This window comes from Rhynchophorus ferrugineus, unplaced genomic scaffold (genome assembly GCF_030347505.1).
Source record: "Rhynchophorus ferrugineus isolate W39M unplaced genomic scaffold, kcgeb_rfMv2 rfM5, whole genome shotgun sequence".
Lineage (NCBI taxonomy): Eukaryota > Metazoa > Arthropoda > Insecta > Coleoptera > Curculionidae > Rhynchophorus > Rhynchophorus ferrugineus.
The window spans coordinates 25,098,464-25,118,218 of NW_027472584.1; the positions used below are offsets into that span (position 1 = coordinate 25,098,464).

The 19,755-nt window shown below is 30.9% G+C and overlaps 2 protein-coding genes across 3 annotated transcripts in view; one reads left to right on the forward strand and one right to left on the reverse strand.

Moving 5' to 3' along the window:
* LOC143197767 (protein qui-1) overlaps nt 1-13,463 on the forward strand; it is a 93,983-nt gene extending 80,520 nt beyond the window's left edge. For both annotated transcript variants that reach the window (XM_076406496.1, XM_076406497.1), the window contains exons 22-24: nt 132-331; nt 820-924; nt 12,271-13,463. In XM_076406496.1, coding sequence (XP_076262611.1) covers nt 132-331; nt 820-924; nt 12,271-12,351 — 386 coding nt within the window. In that variant the 3' untranslated portion in view covers nt 12,352-13,463. The remainder of the gene's footprint in view (nt 1-131; nt 332-819; nt 925-12,270) is intronic.
* Nucleotides 13,464-13,826: 363 nt separating this feature from the next.
* Nucleotides 13,827-17,888, reverse strand: LOC143197788 (putative elongation factor 1-delta). The gene is made up of 12 exons (XM_076406538.1): nt 17,748-17,888; nt 16,860-17,057; nt 16,656-16,796; nt 16,527-16,601; nt 16,251-16,424; nt 15,682-15,797; nt 15,437-15,533; nt 15,082-15,156; nt 14,577-14,655; nt 14,253-14,513; nt 13,957-14,198; nt 13,827-13,904 (listed from the first exon to the last, which is right to left on the reverse strand). Exons 2-12 carry the CDS (start codon nt 16,959-16,961, stop codon nt 13,866-13,868), a joined length of 1,401 nt encoding a protein of 466 aa, XP_076262653.1. The 5' UTR covers nt 16,962-17,057; nt 17,748-17,888; the 3' UTR covers nt 13,827-13,865.
* Between the last annotated feature and the right edge of the window lie 1,867 nt (nt 17,889-19,755).

A 19,755-nucleotide genomic window follows, 5' to 3' on the forward strand; every position in this document is an offset into this window, starting at 1 on the left:
TTATCTTTGATGATCTACATTCATTCAAGTTGTTTGAAGTTGTTTTGCTATTTTGGTATTCGCAAACAACTTCCTACTTGTTTATTACGAACTAATTAAAGTTTTTATACATTTTTTTTTTACAAAATTAGATCCCAAGCCAGCCCCGAAACGTCAAATGAAAAGGCTTCTCAAGAAGGAGGTGTCCCTGGATACGTATACTTGGCAAAAGAAATATGCTCACCTCACCTCAAATTTGGTCATACCCTCAATTGACGAAAGATTTAAAAGGAGATTCTCAGTGTCAGCTAGTATGGAGGAAATATCGAAAATACCACAAAATGAACAAAAGGTATGATAGGTTATAGATAAAAAAGTCAAGAAACTCCAAGTCTAGACTATATAAAACTCTACTTGTTGGAACTTTTTGTTTGTAGCACAGCAAGTTTGTATTTTTCAATTAATATTTTAGGTAATATACTTTGAATCATTAAATGTTTATTGATATATTAAATCTCTAACAGGATATCTAATAAACCACAAAAAAAACTTTTTTTAAACTCGCACAATATATCGTAATATGAAATATATATTTTTTATTATTTTCTTGTACATTAAGCAATTTAACCGGAATCAATATTATTATAAAAAATATCCATAAAAGTTCATTTCACCGAACATATAATAATAAATCATTTTTATCAGTTTTATTGCTATTATAACTACGTAAAACTTCTACGGTTTGCTCTAGTGATGCTATTATTTTCATTATTTTCTTAGGATAGGGATATGTTATTGAAAATACTGTTGAACTAATAAAGATTTATATCTCTCTATTAGGGTATGGGTTCTAAACAGGCATCCTTGGCACAATCGCAACACTTTGATCAATTGGAAGCCCTTTGGAATAAAAGATCTCCTCCGAATCGTAGAAAACTACATCAGGTAAGAAGCAAATTAAAATATATTAAAAAAGAAAATGTTCCCTCGAATGGCCCAGTGCCTCTCAAAATATAATCAGCACCAAATATGCACACAAACGTTTGGGGCATAAGGAATATTTATTTTAATTAAAGTTTAAAGTCGGCCAATAAAGAATACCGGCAATATATGCATATTAGGCAAACAGGGACACCTAAATCATAGTATTCGGTAGAGTATGTGAGATTGTACCTTGTATCTCCCAACAGGCATATATATCTTAATTGGTATGAAACAGTCTATAGCTGTAGAAAAAGGTTCGTGGATAAATTTCCACTGGTTTTAGCTTTACGTGACCCAGAAAACGGACACACACACACACACATACACATACACATACAAGACAAAACTGCCAGGGGATATATAGAGAGTTGTCGTATATTTTTGTAGGATTTATGGTCCACAATGCAAAAAATAAATATAACCCTCTAGTTTCGTATTTTATCTGCGAATATCACGTCACCGTTGTAATTCTAGGATTTTTTCGAATTTGTTCAACGTAAAAAGCATTTTTCTGCCTTGAGATTAATATAATTTCAATTATATCTGATCAATTTTGTCTTATGTTATCGTATTTAGATATATATTTCGCAATAGAGACTTTTTACTGGAAAAATCCTGAGGTTTTGCCTTACATATATTTAAATAATCACATTTTATTCCACACAGACAAAGATTGGCCTTCATTTCACTTAACGTTCTGTATAAAGTAAAGTTTAAGGTTTTAATATATAGCTATGGAACTCTTAAGACAATGAGTTCATTATTATATGTGTTTATAGACTTATTTCGACAGTTTTAGGGTCGTTTTATCATATATTACTCTATTATACTATCATTTTGAATTTTTACTTAGGCGTAGTTATTATATTACTATTAAATTGTGGTCTTTAAACCATATTTATTCTAATAGTGTTATTATTATAAAAATCTACATCAAATTGTGATTGTAATCTCAGGACTATATACATGGAAAACGTGTCACATTTTTTTATCTTTCGGATAAAAATAAAAGTCTCAATGCACATGTATTTTGGAGTGAAAGAAAGGAAAATCTACTTTAAATTGATTTAGAGTTCATAGTTTTTGAATTATGTAACATAAATTAAAATCCAGCAATTTTTTAAAAATATACTTTTCATTGTATAACCTTAAAACTAAACGTTATATGGAAATTGCTATACCACCACTAGATTCGGCGTAAAATTCTTTATAAACCCTGTGATTTTCATTACCCTGCGATTATTTCAACGGAAATGACAGCAAAAATATTGAAAATTGCCGAAAATTGACAATTTTCATGACTATATATATGGAAAAAATGCCAAAATTTTTGATCCTTCCGATAAAGATAAAAGTCTCAAAATATATGTATTTTGGAATGAAAGGAACTAAAATTTACTATAAAATGCTTTAGAGTTCATAGTTTTTGATTCATCTAACATAAACAGAAATCCAGCAATTTTTTAAAAATATGCTTTTCATTGTATAACCTTAAAACTAAACGTTATATGGAAATTGCTATACCACCATTAGATTCGGCGTAAAATTCTTTATAAACCCTGTGATTTTCATTACCCCGCGATTATTTCAACGGAAATGACAGCAAAAATATTGAAAATGGCCGAAAATTGACAATTTTCATGACTATATATATGGAAAAAATGCCAAAATTTTTTATCCTTCCGATAAAGATAAAAGTCTCAAAATATATGTATTTTGGAATGAAAGGAACGAAAATTTACTATAAAATGCTTTAGAGTTCATAGTTTTTGATTCATCTAACATAAACAGAAATCCAACAATTTTTTAAAAATATACTTTTCATTGTATAACCTTGAAATTAAACGTTATATGGAAATTGCTATACCACCACTAGATTCGGCGTAAAATTCTTTATAAACCCAGTGATTTTCATTACCCTGCGATTATTTCAACGGAAATGAGAGCAAAAATATTGAAAATGGCCGAAAATTGACAATTTTCATGACTATATATATGGAAAAAATGCCAAAATTTTTTATCCTTCCGATAAAGATAAAAGTCTCAAAATATATGTATTTTGGAATGAAAGGAACGAAAATTTACTATAAAATGCTTTAGAGTTCATAGTTTTTGATTCATCTAACATAAACAGAAATCCAGCAATTTTTTAAAAATATACTTTTCATTGTATAACCTTAAAACTAAACGTTATATGGAAATTGCTATACCACCACTAGATTCGGCGTAAAATTCTTTATAAACCCAGTGATTTTCATTACCCCGCGATTATTTCAACGGAAATGACAGCAAAAATATTGAAAATTGCCGAAAATTGACAATTTTCATGACTATATATATGGAAAAAATGCCAAAATTTTTGATCCTTCCGATAAAGATAAAAGTCTCAAAATATATGTATTTTGGAATGAAAGGAACTAAAATTTACTATAAAATGCTTTAGAGTTCATAGTTTTTGATTCATCTAACATAAACAGAAATCCAGCAATTTTTTAAAAATATGCTTTTCATTGTATAACCTTAAAACTAAACGTTATATGGAAATTGCTATACCACCATTAGATTCGGCGTAAAATTCTTTATAAACCCTGTGATTTTCATTACCCTGCGATTATTTCAACGGAAATGACAGCAAAAATATTGAAAATGGCCGAAAATTGACAATTTTCATGACTATATATATGGAAAAAATGCCAAAATTTTTTATCCTTCCGATAAAGATAAAAGTCTCAAAATATATGTATTTTGGAATGAAAGGAACGAAAATTTACTATAAAATGCTTTAGAGTTCATAGTTTTTGATTCATCTAACATAAACAGAAATCCAGCAATTTTTTAAAAATATACTTTTCATTGTATAACCTTAAAACGAAACGTTATATGGAAATTGCTATACCACCACTAGATTCGGCGTAAAATTCTTTATAAACCTAGTGATTTTCATTACCCTGCGATTATTTCAACGGAAATGACAGCAAAAATATTGAAAATGGCCGAAAATTGACAATTTTCATATATGTATAAAGTGAAATTTTGAGAAAAAATGTATCCTTCCAATAAAGATAAGTCTCGAAGTACATGTATTTTGGGGTGAAAGAAATGAAAATCCACTTTAAATTAATTTAACTATCATAGTTTTTGAGTTATGTAACTAAAACAGAAATTCACTCATTTTCTGAAAATATACTATTCATTATATAACTAACACAAAACTAAAAGCTATACTGAAATATAACCATAAATAAAAGAATTAAAGGGTTCAATGACACTACTTATGTCAAGAATAAAAGACGCAATGCGGTGCTTTAACTAATAGCTTCTGTATATGAATAAAATGTTCGTTACATACAATCTACAACTGAATTAAACTGAAAAAAATTGCTTGGTTTTTTTTAAATAAAGTATTAATTAAAAACAAAATTCTATTCGAATAAAACCGAGGTTGGCCTACATAGGGTAAATATTTGCGCGAAGCATATATCATATATACTGTTTCATTACAAGCTAATGAAAAGGCGTGAATTTTCCATATAAAACGAGTTTTTAGAAATAGCCATTATATAAGGATTTTTCAATAACGGAAGTGGATTCAAAACGATCTATGCATCAATAAATTCTCATTTTATTTCAAAGACATTATCAATGGAATATAGCATCATGTTCTCACTAAGGCAAGGATTCTAGTGAATCAATTTTCAATGAATTGGAGTGGTGAATTTGACATTTCACCATTCTTCTATCGTGTCAGTCTAGTGAATTAACATTAATAAACTATTTGTTTTTATGTTAATGTTGCTGTTTTAAAATTACAAAGTACTTATTCTACTATAGACACTTTGAGCTTAACATCTATGGTACTATTTTTAGTGCGCACTGAGTTTTATTAATAACTTCACTGAACTAGACCAAATGGTTTTACTCTCTTTAATCTTCTGACTAAGCCATCATTATCTGGAAACTGGATATCCTCCGCATTGATATGCTCATGGCTATCGACAGTTTCTACTTTCAGGCCCCCCGTCGATTGTCATTACGAATATACCATGAAGCATCAACAATACCTAGCAGTTCTTTGTTTTGGAATCTTTCCATAATATTATTATTACTTATTACTTACACACTGGCTTCAAGACTTATTGGTAAAGCAAATCGTTGTTATATAACATATCAATTGAAAAGTGCCCGGCGTACCATAGTAAAACACATTTTTTTGCAAAATTGTTTTTTTTACTCAAGATAATTCCCTTCAAGAATGATACACCGATTATAGCGACCCTCCAACTTTTCGATGCCATTTTTGTGGTACGATTTGTCCTTTGCTTCAAAATAGGCATCAGTTTCGGCGATCAACTCTTCATTCGACGAAAATTTCGTCCCCTTTTTTTCTTTTTCTTTTGAGATCTGAGAACAGGAAATCGCTAGGGACCAGATCTGGAGAATACGGTGGATGAGGAAGCAATTCGAAGCTCAATTCATGGATTTTTGTCATCGTTTTCACTGACTTGTGACACGGTGCATTGTCTTGGCAAAGGAGCACTTTCTTTTTTTTTTAATGCGGCCGTTTTCAGCGATTTCGTCCTTCAAACGGTCCAATAACGCTATGTAATAGTCGCTGTTGATAATCCTTCCTTTTTCAAGCATCCCATCCCATGTATTTGGCATCCCAAAATACAGACGCCATAAATTTGCCAGCGGACTGTTGCGTTTCCCACGCTTTGGAGCGGGTTCGTCCTGTGCAGTCCACTCAGATGACTGTCGATTGGACTTCGGAGTGAAATGATAGAGCCATGTTTCATCCATTGTCACATATCCACGCAAAAACTCGGGTTTATTACACTTGATCATCTTCAAACACTGCTCCGAATCATCAACTCGTCGTTGTTTATGGTCAAAAGTTAGCTCGCGCGGCACCCACTTTGCACAGAGCTTTCAAATAACCAAATATTCGTGAATGATATGATATATACATTCAGTGGATATCTTTAGTGTCTGTTATTTCATTTAATTTCAATTTACGGTCATTCAAAATCATTTTGTGGATTTTTAAATGTTTTCGTCGGTAACAACCTCTTTTGGGCGTCCACTGCGTTCACCCTTTTCGGTGGTCATTTCACCACGTCTAAACTTAGCATACCAATCCTTAATGGTTGATTTTACTTGGGCAGTGTCCGTAAACTCGGCATCAAGCCAAGTTTTTGCTTCAACTGTATTTTTTCCCTTCAAAAAGCAATATTTTTTCAACACGCGAAATTCCTTTTTATCAATTTTTTTCACACTAACAAAAGTTGCTTCACTCAAAATACTATAATTCACAAACTAATGATCCGACAGCTGTCAAATTTATACACGCATCTATTCAGGGTTAGGGCTAACTGAACAAAAAAATGAATTTAATTCTAGTAGCGCCATCTATATGTCAGGCCGGGGACTTTTCAATTGACCTGTTATTTCATTATACTGATTTTTCTATGAAATCGGCGATTCTGTCGACCTAATCCATCGTGGAATATTGCTTACCGAAACCAAATTGATGATCCAGAATAAGATGCCTTCCTCAATGGTTTAAGAATCATAATTACTTCAGCACCTTCCACAGTTGTGGTACATAATGTAGTCTGAATAAATTATTTATTAGGTTGATGAACTAGTTCTCAATAATTTAATAGTTCTAATAATTTAATAGTAAAAGTTATTTTCATATTTTCCCGGTAAATAAGGCCAAAACCAGAAGCCATTTTGATTAACTCAGTTTCTGCCCTTATTCTTTTTTTTTGTTGGAACCGTTTCCATGATGCATGTTTTTTTACTTCTTACATACCACCGTGAGAACGCACCGGTTCGAATTGGGCTACGACCTACTGTCCCATCCACCGTATTCTCCAGATTTGGTCCCGTGCGACTTCTTTTTGTTTTCGAATTTGAAAAAGTCACTTGTCGGATCGAAATTTGCGTCGAATGAGGAGGTCATCGCCGCCACGGACTCCCACTTTACAGACCTCGAGAAAACTGAAGAAGTTGGAGCATCGCTGGGTCAAGTATATCGAGCTAAAACAAGAGCGTGTTGAAAAATAAATCGCCACTTTTCGCATGTTCGTTTTTCTTTTGTAGGCTACGTACTTATCGGACCACCCTCGTATGTATCCGAAAAGAATTTAAATGCTGGACAATCCTCTTTAGTGGATATTCTTAAAGGGTTAAGCTTCGAGATCGATTATTTCATTAACACACGACTATAATAAAACTGAACTATTCTGAAACCCGCATAGACCTAGTCGAACGCTAATACACCTAGCGTAAAATTATAAGACGTTTTAGGTGTCTGCTTGCCATTCCTGCCTCCGTAATCTTTATCTTTTTACGGGATTAACTTGTTTTTCTTTTTACCCGTCTTTCGGTTGCCTTTTAAAATATAATGGTTTTTGTACTGGAGTAACAAAATTTAACGCGGGAACCTTAGGTAACATTTACTACACAAATTTGCAACGCTAAATATATTCGAAAATCTAATTTCTTTTTTTTTTTACGATCTCGCAGTTTTCGCTTATTTCATTTTTATACTTTGTCTCCGTTCGGTATTATTGCAGGAATGTAAAAATTTTTTCCTTCCTTTAGTCGGCCTGTCGATTATATTAAACGCAAAAACATAAAAACTGGGAATTAATAATTTTGTGTGTTTTTTTTTAATTCAAAGCTGTACGGATTATTATTTTTCAAAGATAATCAATCATTGTCTCTTTAATTATCTTTGTTATGCGTCTATTTGGACTCTTTTATTTTCTTTGTGGTAAAATCGTAATTCTACAAGATAAAAAGCAGAGAAAAAGAGCGCGTGTTCCATCGATGCGAAGTCAGATGAAGCCAAGTTTGGAGAATGCGGAGGGTGTGATAAAAGTTCCCATTGAAGCGACTCCAACACACTTTTGACTGATTTTGCTGTATGGGACATCGTATTGTCACATTGAAAAATTACCTTATCATGTCTTTTAGATCAATGCACAGTTCAAATTGATCATTTGTTGTCGGCAATGATCAGCATTAGCTCTTTCTCTAGGTTTCAATAGTTCATAATATACGGCAATAACCTGATCCACCAGACATAGAGCATATCAGTTATATGAAACTTAACAGAAGAACTGTAAATTAATAATTTTGAGGCTTCGGCTAATTCCTTTACAATTCTTTGGCTAAAGAAAAAACGCTATTTACAACGGATAGTTAAAGTTTGTTTATTCAAATTATTATCCATTTGATGATTCTGTACAATTTTTCTATCTCTCAGGCAATGTATAGATACCACCAAAAACAGTTTCTCCTTTGACTTTTGAGCTAAACCATTTTTTAACTTCTTCCAAATCAGCAAGTGCTACTCTACAAGCGCGTGCCCCAACTATGCTAATAAGTGGTAGTCGAATGAAGACAAGTCTGGAGAGTATAGTGTATGCGATAGAAACTCCCATTCTTTGACTGGTTTTGCTATATGAGACGACGCGTTATCCTCTTGCACAATCACTTTAAAATGTTTTTTCAGCATATTGTGAGCGTTTTTTGGTCAATACATAGTTCAAATTGATCATTTATGGTCAGTAGCGATCAGTGTTACCTATTTCTCCAGGTTTTAACAGTTCGTAATAAACGACACCAACTTGATCGAACCATATGCAGGGAATGGTTTTGAAACCAAAGAAATTTGGTCACGTCAGGTGATAACCATGCTTTTTTTTCGCTTGGGATTTTCGAAAAAAATGGCTGAAATGACATCCTTTCATATCATACCACAAAGCAGCATTTCAGTGACGATGTTTCGATTTTCTAATTGCCTGTCATTAAATATCTTCATCTTGGGCGTTTTGGCTTGGGTGTTCATCCAATAACTCGAGCAACCAAGACGTAACATAAACGTACCAAACCAAACCAAACCAAACGATAACTCAGCAGCTTTATTTTTGATGAAACAAGGAAAGTAATGCGTAAAGTAAATTCACGTTTTCAAGCACAAAACTTGATATTTTCAAAAGATTTATAGTTTTGAAGTTAATATTAATAGAAATCAAACGACATTCCCTTATTTTTTCTTTAATATTTTGGAAACACTACGAGTAACGACTGAGACGTTACAAAATTTCGAATTATATTCGAAAGTTTCTTTTTCTTTTACAATCTCGCCGGTTTCACTTAAGTTTTATGCTCTGTCGCAGTTCAGCGTTATTGCAGAAATGTAAAGTTTTTTCCAACGGATAAGACTGTCATTCGTAGACGAATCCCGTTTTGGTAAAAATCATTCCAAATTACTTCCAATGATTACTGTGCCACAGTCATATCCCATTACGTTTTATTGGTCCGTTTTACTGTCCAGATTTAACGGCTCCGTGTGGCTGAGGGATCATATAATAAATAATTCCTTTTAGATCCCACCTAGAGCACATAGGGACCTTTTCCCTGTGAATTCTCGGTTTTTAAACCGATGTAGGCGGTTAACGGAGGTTCACCCACAAATATTTATGTTTGGGTTTTCCGATTTTTATAAATAGTGGGGGATATTTTTCAAATTAATCGTTTCTTTATGGTTCCGAAATATTTTTACGATATTTTGAAACGAGTACAGTAACGTATCTCGATTTTTTAATGTACAAAACAAGGAAAAACTTCAGAAACAGATTATTTGACCATTAATAAATGCTACATTAGATGTAAATGTCAATTTTTTCATTTATGCGATATTATGGATGAAATATATTAGATACTTGCTTATATTTCGATTTTGATCCGCGATATCTTTGGTGAAAATGCGAAGAATCAAAGTAAATAACTTTTAGACAGCCTCATCTAACTGTTCAATTCAATGTCATGTACATCACAGTTTCGTTGTTTGTCTAGCAAAAAAGAAAGAATTTTCCCTCATGCGAGATTTTCCTCATTTTGTAGATTAATCCCAAATGTCATATACGGTCAAAAGCTTCGGTACAGATCAGTATTTCTTTTCTTCGTGTACCTTTTCAACAACCAAGAGTAACAGCTTTGTGTACTTGGTCGATTGTCGAATGGTGGTGGTGATCCAAACTGGAAATCTGACATTCCTATTAAACGTTTTAACAGCATTTTCCCAAATAATTTTGATATAATGTAGCAGTGAAATGTGTCTACGAGATCCAACTTGGTACTAAATCAAAATGAAATTATTATTGCGAATGTCCACCGATGCTATTATTGCAAAAAAGACAAGAAATAGTGAGTAAAACCATCATCTTGTACGACAAAGCTCGACCACATGCTGAAGAATTGTGAAGAGTAGACTGTTGTAGCTCGAATGGAAAGTTCTACCTCACCCAGCGTACTCACCAGACATAGCGCCTTCTGATTACCACTTGTTAAAAAAAACGTGCGAAAATGAGACGACCAGAAAATCCCACAAGGAGTCTAATTTCTGAGAGGTATAAACTATTCGATACGATATATAACGATACTTGTTGACCTCCGTTAACCGTCCAAAACAGAAGATATCTCAATTATCGCTCAGTATATTCAGATATTGACTTTTTTCCAACGACTTCCATCTGATGGTAATTTTGATTCCGGATACTACCCGTAATCAATCAATCCAGTTGATTTTACTTAAGATCTCCAAACAGAGATCATAATCGTAGATATTTTACGAAAATAGCAAAATTTGTCATAAAATTTTGACACATTGCTCGCACAGTTTGAGGGCTCGAAATTTACTGAGTGATTTTTCATATAAAATAAAGATATTTTATTAATATTCAATCATTAATATAAGAAAAATAAGGGGTTAGATGAAATAATACCATTTAACAATCTATTTAAGGCAAAAAATATGAATATTTTTACATATGCTTACTTTGCTGTCGATGTAATTTCGAAAATGCCCATCAAATAAAAATCCCCATCACGTAAAAGCACCACTATTTAGGCTTATGCGGGCTTATTCTCTTTTTTTCTTCTTTCTCCCACACCTAGAGTAAAATTATAAGATGTTTTAGGTGTCCCCGTTGCCTTACTTCGCTCGGTAATCTTTATCTTTTGAGGGATTAACTTGTTTTTTTGCTTTGCTCTTCGGCTGCCTTTTAAAATATAATGGTTTTTTATACTAATAATAATAACATTTTACGTGTCCGTATACGAATTTATATTTTTAAATAAAGTTCCAAACATAATTATATTTTTTCATTCGTTGGAGAATTCGCGAGATTTTAGTGAGATGCTTTTTTATCTGTTTATTATTCTCAGCCAGACCGTTATAAGTTAATTTTTAATATCATTTTTTTTATTTAAATTATCTTATGATATTTTTTGAAAATAGAAAATATTCTTTTTAGATTTAGAAATTTCACAAAATTTTATTTAAAACATTAAAAAGACGTACTGTAAGCATTCTCCTGATTTTATATATTGAATGTTTTCGCTAAAGAAAAAGACACCAACAACTTTTAACCACGTATACAAACACCACCTAACTATAGTTTATTTCACTTAAAAGCATATAACGTGCTATTAAATTTAATAAATCTATAAAATATTAAAAAATATTAATTGTTTACTTACTAATTTAATGAACTCAATAATATTCTTTGTAGACTTTGAAATTTTACCCAATTTTATTTAAAAAATTAAAAGGAGGTACTGTAAGTACTTTCCTGATTTTGTATACTGCATATTTTCGCTGAAGAAAAGGACTTGTTTTGATTAAACATTGTTTATATCTAAAAAATATCCCTTCTGTCATTCCCTTGAAATCCTCTGATTCATCATCTACCAATTTAATCAATACCAATCAACAACATCTACATTGAAACGAAAGTATCAAAGCGCAAATAAACAAACATAAATTGCAATAAACTAAGCAATTCAAATAAAAACCTGTATATGGCAAATATACTCTAACCACCTAACTATAATTTATTTCACTTAAAAACTGTGAAAAATTAAAAAATATTCATTATTTAATCACTCAATATTATTATTAATAAAAATTAATTTGAAACGAAACTACCAAACCGCAAATAAATAAAAATAATGTTCAATAAACTAAGCGACTTAAATTAAAACGCCCCGTATAGATCAACAACTTTTAACCATATAACGGTATTAAAAGCGTATAACGTTCTATTAAGTTAAAAAATGTATGAAAAATGGACAAATATTTATTATTTAATAACTAATTTAGTGAACTTAATAATATTATTTACAAAAATTAATAAAACTAATTACTAATAAAAGATCTTTAAAATTAAATACTGTAGCCAACGTAATTCATTATATAACGATGTGTAAACAATTAATTTTTTTCAGAGTCTGTCAAAGCAGTCATCTCTGGCCGAGTCTCAAATATATTCGTCGGATGAAGAGCATTTAGATGGCGGACAATCATAATTTAGTGCTTCAACAACCCGATTATTGTTAAAGTCTTAAATCCTTACGAGGCAAAACCTTTTATTTGTTCAGTATTTATTGATGGTTGAACATGTTAAATGTAGAATGTTCTCCATACAAAATAAACATATGCAACTCTTCTCTTTCCAATTTAATTGTCAAAAGACCGTCTATGATCTATCGCTTGCAAATCCTCCCCGTGCTCGCAAATGTTTCATGATATTTAAAACGATCGAGTAGATTGAAATAATGACGTAATGGTAGTTTTTGACAATTAAAACATCATAAAGTGCTTCTTGAAAATGTATTTTCAAAGTTACCTATAAAAATAAAGGTTTTCTATAGTCGCTATTTTATATTGTTAAACGACAATAGGGTTCCGATAAAAACATATAAAACTGTTTCAAAGACAATAAATATTTGTCTAAATAACTGTTAAATGATGCAAAGAAAAACTGTTACAACATAGTGTTTTTTCTGGACCCTTACTTCCTTTAGGATATAAAAGTATTATTTGATGTTGCACAAAAGATATTGTCATTCCATATATGAAACAAATTCTTACTCTTGAAATAACATTTGTAGTCATATACAACAATCTATATCCTTTAGAAGAAAATATTTATTTTTAAGCAAAAATACTCTTTATATAATTCAAGTTATCAAATGCCTACTATTTATATATTTTTATATTTAAGTTTTTACTGAAAATTTTATATATATAAAAAAACGTTAATCGATCGAAATATTGAATGGAAACAAAAGATAGGTTTTTGTTGAACATTATCACGATACAATAATAAATAAATATAGATTTCCCGTTATGTTATCCGTTACTTCATGTGGAATATATCTGAGGTAAAATATTAAATTAAAACTGATTTTTAAAAATGTTAACTTAAAATACTAGTCTGTACATCTATAATTATTTAAAATGAACTGTGTTATCTGAAACCTAAAAATTATTCTAAAAAAAGGTCTCTATTCTATTGAGCAATAATCTATTGACTACTGCATAATCACTTTTTAGAAGAAAAATAAAAATCGACATGTGTAAAAGTCGTAATATGTGTCCTAGGTATTAGTGTCCCACATGAATAAAACATTTAGAAGTTAACTGTGTTTTATTGATTTCACGATAGAGAAACCCCAATATATTTGATAGAACTTCTAAAATCAATAATTTAAATAAGACGCCATCTCTTGAGAATCACCTAAACTTTTCGGAGTAATATATATATATTATCAGATGGATAAACTGATGCCTGTATGTCTTATAAACCATATACAAATACCAAAATAAAGTACCATTTAAAAAAATTGCAGATATACTCAACAAAACTGTAACATTATTATATAGACCCAAATCTACATCTACACTACCGAAAACACGTAGTAAATCAAATAATTTAAGGAACACTACTAAAAGATATGGAATAATAATCAAGTAAATGAAGAAAAAAATAAAACAGGAAAAAAAGAAAATATTTATTTTAATTAATTTTTACAATTATTTAAATTTTGTTGAAGGCCGCAATATCCACACTTTGGACCTGTAAAAATTATTAATAAATAATTAAGTAAATATAAAATTTTTCATCTTACATAGTCCTCAAAAGCCTCGATTTGTTCTGTTAACCAGTCTATAGAAACTTTCTCATCTTCAACAACACATGTAATTTGTAATTTCTTAATTCCATAAGCTAAAGGTACTAGTTTGGAAGCACCCCATAATAAACCATCACATTCAACTTTTCTAACATTTTCTTCCATTATTTTCATATCAGTTTCATCATCCCATGGCTTTACATCAAATATTACATTAGATTTTGCAATAAGAACTGGCTCTATCAAAGCAATACATTGTTAAAAAAACAAAAACTCATAAAAAAAACTATTACTTTTCGATTTTTTGGCTGCATATGCAGCCAGCCTTTCTTCTCTTATTTTTGCGGCTTCACCATCTTCTTCATCAGAAGAACCAAAGAGATCAACATCATCATCATCATCATCCTTGGCAGCTTTACTATTTTTGCTTTCTTCAATCTGTGGAGCTTTCTCTACATTGATTTCATGGACAGGCTTTGAACAAGATATTGACTGTTCTAAAGAGCTAACACGAATATCCAACAACTTAATACTTTCAAGCACTTCATTAATGGCTAAAATATAATATAATTAATACAGTAAATCAACAGGTATCAGAACAAAATCAATTTCCTTACTTTTTCCAAACTCTAATACTTTCTTCTCAATAAATTTGATTGCTCCAGCATCAATCGAAGGAACACTAGCAATGTCACTCTATAATAATAGAAATAATTAACAATTTTAGTAAAAAGGATATACTAAATAGTATTATATTGTATACTTACCATCATATAAACATGCACAGAAAAAAAGCACAGTTACAGGAAGCACAATACACCCCCACATACATATTATTTACGCACATGCAATAATAAGCCATAACCCATTCAAATTAACAGTTACTATAGAATGAAGATGAAAGCCAAGAAATAAATGTGTTTTACAATATAGATGAGGAAAGCTACAGTAAAAAGTAATGTATACTACAACAGAGATAGTAAAGGGTAAATAAACATATATTCTTGTTGTGAAACTAGGCGAGTAATTATATCAAATACAAATTACAGTTATAAGCATTGAAATTTAAAGAACTAGCTATATATTGTAAGTAGTATATATAAGTCAAAATATGTTACTCACAGAAAATGTATCTCTACTCTCAATTAACTTCTGTCGTGCTTTGGCCACTTCTCCCGCCAGTGGAGTTAGGGCAGTCTGCACCAAAAAATAATTAATTGTACAAAACTGATCATTATTATATATTCTGAACTTTCCGAAGTAAAAATTAATATTGTAGTTAAGCCAAAAAGGTAAAATAAAACATTAATTGTCACTCACCATATTGGCTTTACTTTTAGTTTCAATTTACTAAAATTTTAATGAGCTAGTTTCTCGGAAAATTAACCTTGGCACCAGATATTAATAGTTTTAGGCCTCAGCAAAGTGTAATACAAAACGAATTTCTAACGTTTACAACAGTTATGTGACTACATACCCTGGCAAGATTCTTATAATAGGTTGCCTCCGCATCATCGTAGATTTTTTTCGAGATCCAGACGTCTTTTGAATTCATATTCCTCATTTTGGGGAACCTAATCAGACGAAAGAGGTTATAATGTTTTTGTAAAAAATAAAAAATGAAAATCAAAGGCACAATCAAAACAACAAATATTTATCTGATATGATTTATAACGACGTAAAATACATAAATTATCTGGAATATGGCCAATATTTTCTCACCTTTTCAATACAACCTCTCTCAAATATTTATATGCCAACTGACGGGAAGTGAAAAGGAAAAGCCAAAGGATATTGTTGGCAGAAATACATGTGGTTGACAATTGATGATTTCTATATTACCGATTTTCGGACTTTCAGAAACTGTTTCCTGTAATTAATAGTGCTCAGTTTTAGTATAAGATGTCACTACATAAATATTTAGAAAAATGTGATATTTGTTTACCAAATAATATATGGAAAACATTTTTTTCATTAATATTATGCCATAAATTAGTAAATTATTTTTATGTTAGTTAGTATTTATATGTTCCTTTGTAAAAAGACCAATAATATATTGTCTTCAATATATTATAAATATTCTATTAATAAGATGATCGTTTTCACGTGAGATATTAACAAATACTAGTTAGTTACGCAAAATGAAAATAAAGTATGCAAATAATGTGGTTTTTATCTAAAATTTTAATTATCTGCGATTTATAGGCATTGGGTCCAAAGATTACAAACAATAAGACAAGCCAGTAAAAAAGCATTGAATGTTTATTGATTATTTCAAAGTATAAAATTGCAATAAATAGTTTATCTGCTTCCAGCAACTGCATTTGCGGTAGCCAAGCTGCCTCCTTGTCCGAATGGTTGATTTCTGCTAGAGCTGCTTGCAGATGATGATGTGGCAGTGAAACCGTTTCCTGTGAAGGTCTGAGTTTGGGCATTGGCGTTAGCTTCACCAGTTCCACTGGCTCCTATTTAAAAATAAACACAAATTTGAAATCATGTTCAAGGATTTCTTCGTTTATCAAACTTACCAGCATTAGCACCTCCTTTTCCGGATCCACCGCCTTCTATGAATGGAAAACCACCAAATCCACCACCACCTGCTCCAGCGTTAGCATTGGCATTGGCATTAGCATTTGATCCACCTTAAATTTCCCGTAATAATATATAAAAATATATTAACTTAATTGATAATTTACCAAATCCTCCAAAGCCACCAGGTCCTCCAAAGCCACCAGGTCCTCCAAAACCTCCAGGTCCTCCGAATCCACCTTCTTTGCGTCCTGGGCCACCTCCAAAGCCAGGGCGCTCGAATTCACCGGGGAAAGCGAATCCGCCTCCTAAAAGGACAAAATGAAAAGTTAATTTATCGGATTTATGATGTGGGAATGATGATAACGTACCTTCAGCGTTGGCATTAGCATCAGCTTTAGCATTGGCATTGCCACCACCGAAACCTCCTGATCCAGCTTCGGCATTAGCACCAGCGTTAGCTTCGGCACCATTTCTATGATGGTGTCTGGGCGATCTAGCTACTCTTACACTGGAGACTACCTCAAGTGGTACGTAGATTTCCCCATCGAATTCAAGACCAGGGATATCTAGAATCAAATTTGCCATGATTATGTTTAAGTCAAAATCACTAAAAACATTTGAATGGTGTTGAAGATTGAACAAAGCGATTTTCTCTAAATTGTGAACTATTTAAAGGATGCATCATGATGGATTTTTCAAACTAAAGTATCTAGTATTAATTTCTCATTGTTTAATCAATGTTATCAGGATTATATTTAAATTAAAGTCACTAAAAACATTTGAATGATGTTGGGGAGATTGAAATAAGTGTTTTTCTCTGAATTGTGAACTATTTAACGGATGGATTTCATCAAACTGAACTACTTAAGAACAATTTTTCATTATTTAATCAGCGTTATCATGATTATATTTAAATTAAAATTAGCGTTGTATTGTAATAGCGATTTTCTCAAAATTATTGAAAACGTGTGTTGTGGTCAATATCAAATTTAATAATAATTTTTTGTTGAAAACTTGGAAAATACAGGATATATTGAAAATATTTAAATTCAAATTATTGACTTAAGTGATTATAAGCTCGTTACGTCAGGTATTTTTAAAATAGCTAAAATTAGATGATGAAGATTAACAATTTGCATATTATATTCGGTCTACACGCAGAAAATTTAAATTTTTCACACTAAAATGTATATATTTCCTTCACATAAATAAAACCGGTTAATATATGAAAACTGAAAATATTTTCGGGTACTTACACTCGTATGTAGCTGCGCTGCAGCAGACGAGCACAAAGCACAAAACAAAAGCACACCTTACTTCCATTTTTGAATCTGTTTATGTAATGACGAAAATATGACACGATATATATTTATACATATTGCAAAGTAAATAATATACCCCCACCAGTGGATCGATGAAAAAAAAATCTGTTTATTCTAACGATAAAACTTAGGGAACTACCAAAAGCAACAACCAAAAACTCGTTTAAAGCAAAATTAAACAAATATCAGGTTCATCTCGGCAAGGTTGGTATTACCTTTCGGTATGCTAATATGTTGTTATTGCCCGGTTTACTAGAATTAACGCATCTGGGATTTCTTGTCGTCATTTGATGGCCAAGAAATATGATTATTTCTCAAAACCAATTTAGTCTTTTTAGAACGGTTCTTCTTACCATTTTTTTTTTATTTCGTCTCAGAACTGGTGGGATCAGTCACGTCTTAGGTTTCGTTGAGATCGTTACAAAGACATTTTCTTGTTACATATATACATTAATAGTTTATTAAATCAGTAAATAAGTCAATAAGTAGTGTTTTATAAGAAGTTACGCACAAAAAAAACAAATATTGACATCATTTTATTACAAATCAAACAGGTGTTTTGATATTGCCGTACATATTTTCGAAAATGATCAAATATCGACGACAAGTTCTCCTTTTATATTGGGCGTTTTATTTCGACCTTTAACAAGTGATTTTATACGTTCAAAAAATATATTACAAGGTAAACGTAAAATCGCCGCTATTAATGGATATATCGGTATCGATAAAGTCCATCCCTTTTCCTTGTAATGCCCTAGGCGACATTTTTACAAGCGTATCGAGTTTATAATACCCTGACCAACATATTTTTTATGTATACCTTTCGTTTAAACTAATTAGTTCGAAATAAATCGAACTCCATTGAAACTTGAACTTTAAATTTGATAAATTATTCTAGATTGATTAGAATAATTATATTGCATAATATTATATATAAAATTTAATTAATAAAACCATATCATAACAATAGATAATTAAATTTGTACATCAATAATAACGAATTTAATAATATGTTTATATAATTATAGTTAATTTATTTATAATAATGGCAGCATTTTTAACCAAATCAGATAATATTTTAATAAAATACTGGATATGTTAATTCAATTCAATAAGCGTCAGATATTATGTATTTTAATAATTATCAATACCCCTTACAGATACGTTAGGTTTTCGTATATTTCTGGAAAATCCACTTTGGAAGCAACAACCTGACGACAAATGAGTTTCATTAGCATTTTTATTACATATTCATAAAAGAACATCTGCTTTATCTATTTTTATACGTTAATATCTTAAATACCAGTTTTTCTTAATCATTGTCTAAGATTTATTCGTTTTTAAAAAACCTTAAATTTACAAAAATTATTTAACGTTCTTCATACGTTAACACTCTGTATATGATCATATAAAACATTAGCTTATATTGACATTTCGTTAAAGTCCATACAGATGTGAGTCTCTCGACTACACAAAAATTAATAATTTTAATTTCGTAACTGTATATTATGTCAATATTTCCATTATTTTCCTCTCTTGTTAATTTGATGATATCATGAGAAAAAAAGCTCGAAAAATGCTAATGCGAATTTTGCTTTATGGTCAATTTTATTTTGCATATACAATACATCAGCATAAATTAATATCAGATAAAGGTAGGAAAGGTTAGTATTTTGGAATTTAACCACTCATCCCTCACAGATCAAGTGGACTTCACAATTAACAGAAATACAGCAATTATGACGTTGAGATTAGCGTTCGTTATTTGATGGGAATTTTTACAGTACAAAAATACCGCTTCACTGTAAGACATTAACCTTTGCAACGTCATTAAATAAAAAATGCGATACATATTAGAGGTGTGTTTTTATTCAACAATCCCTATTATTGTTGTCGTCAAAATGTTTCAATAAGAGCTGGATCAAAAGTGTCCTTTTACCTA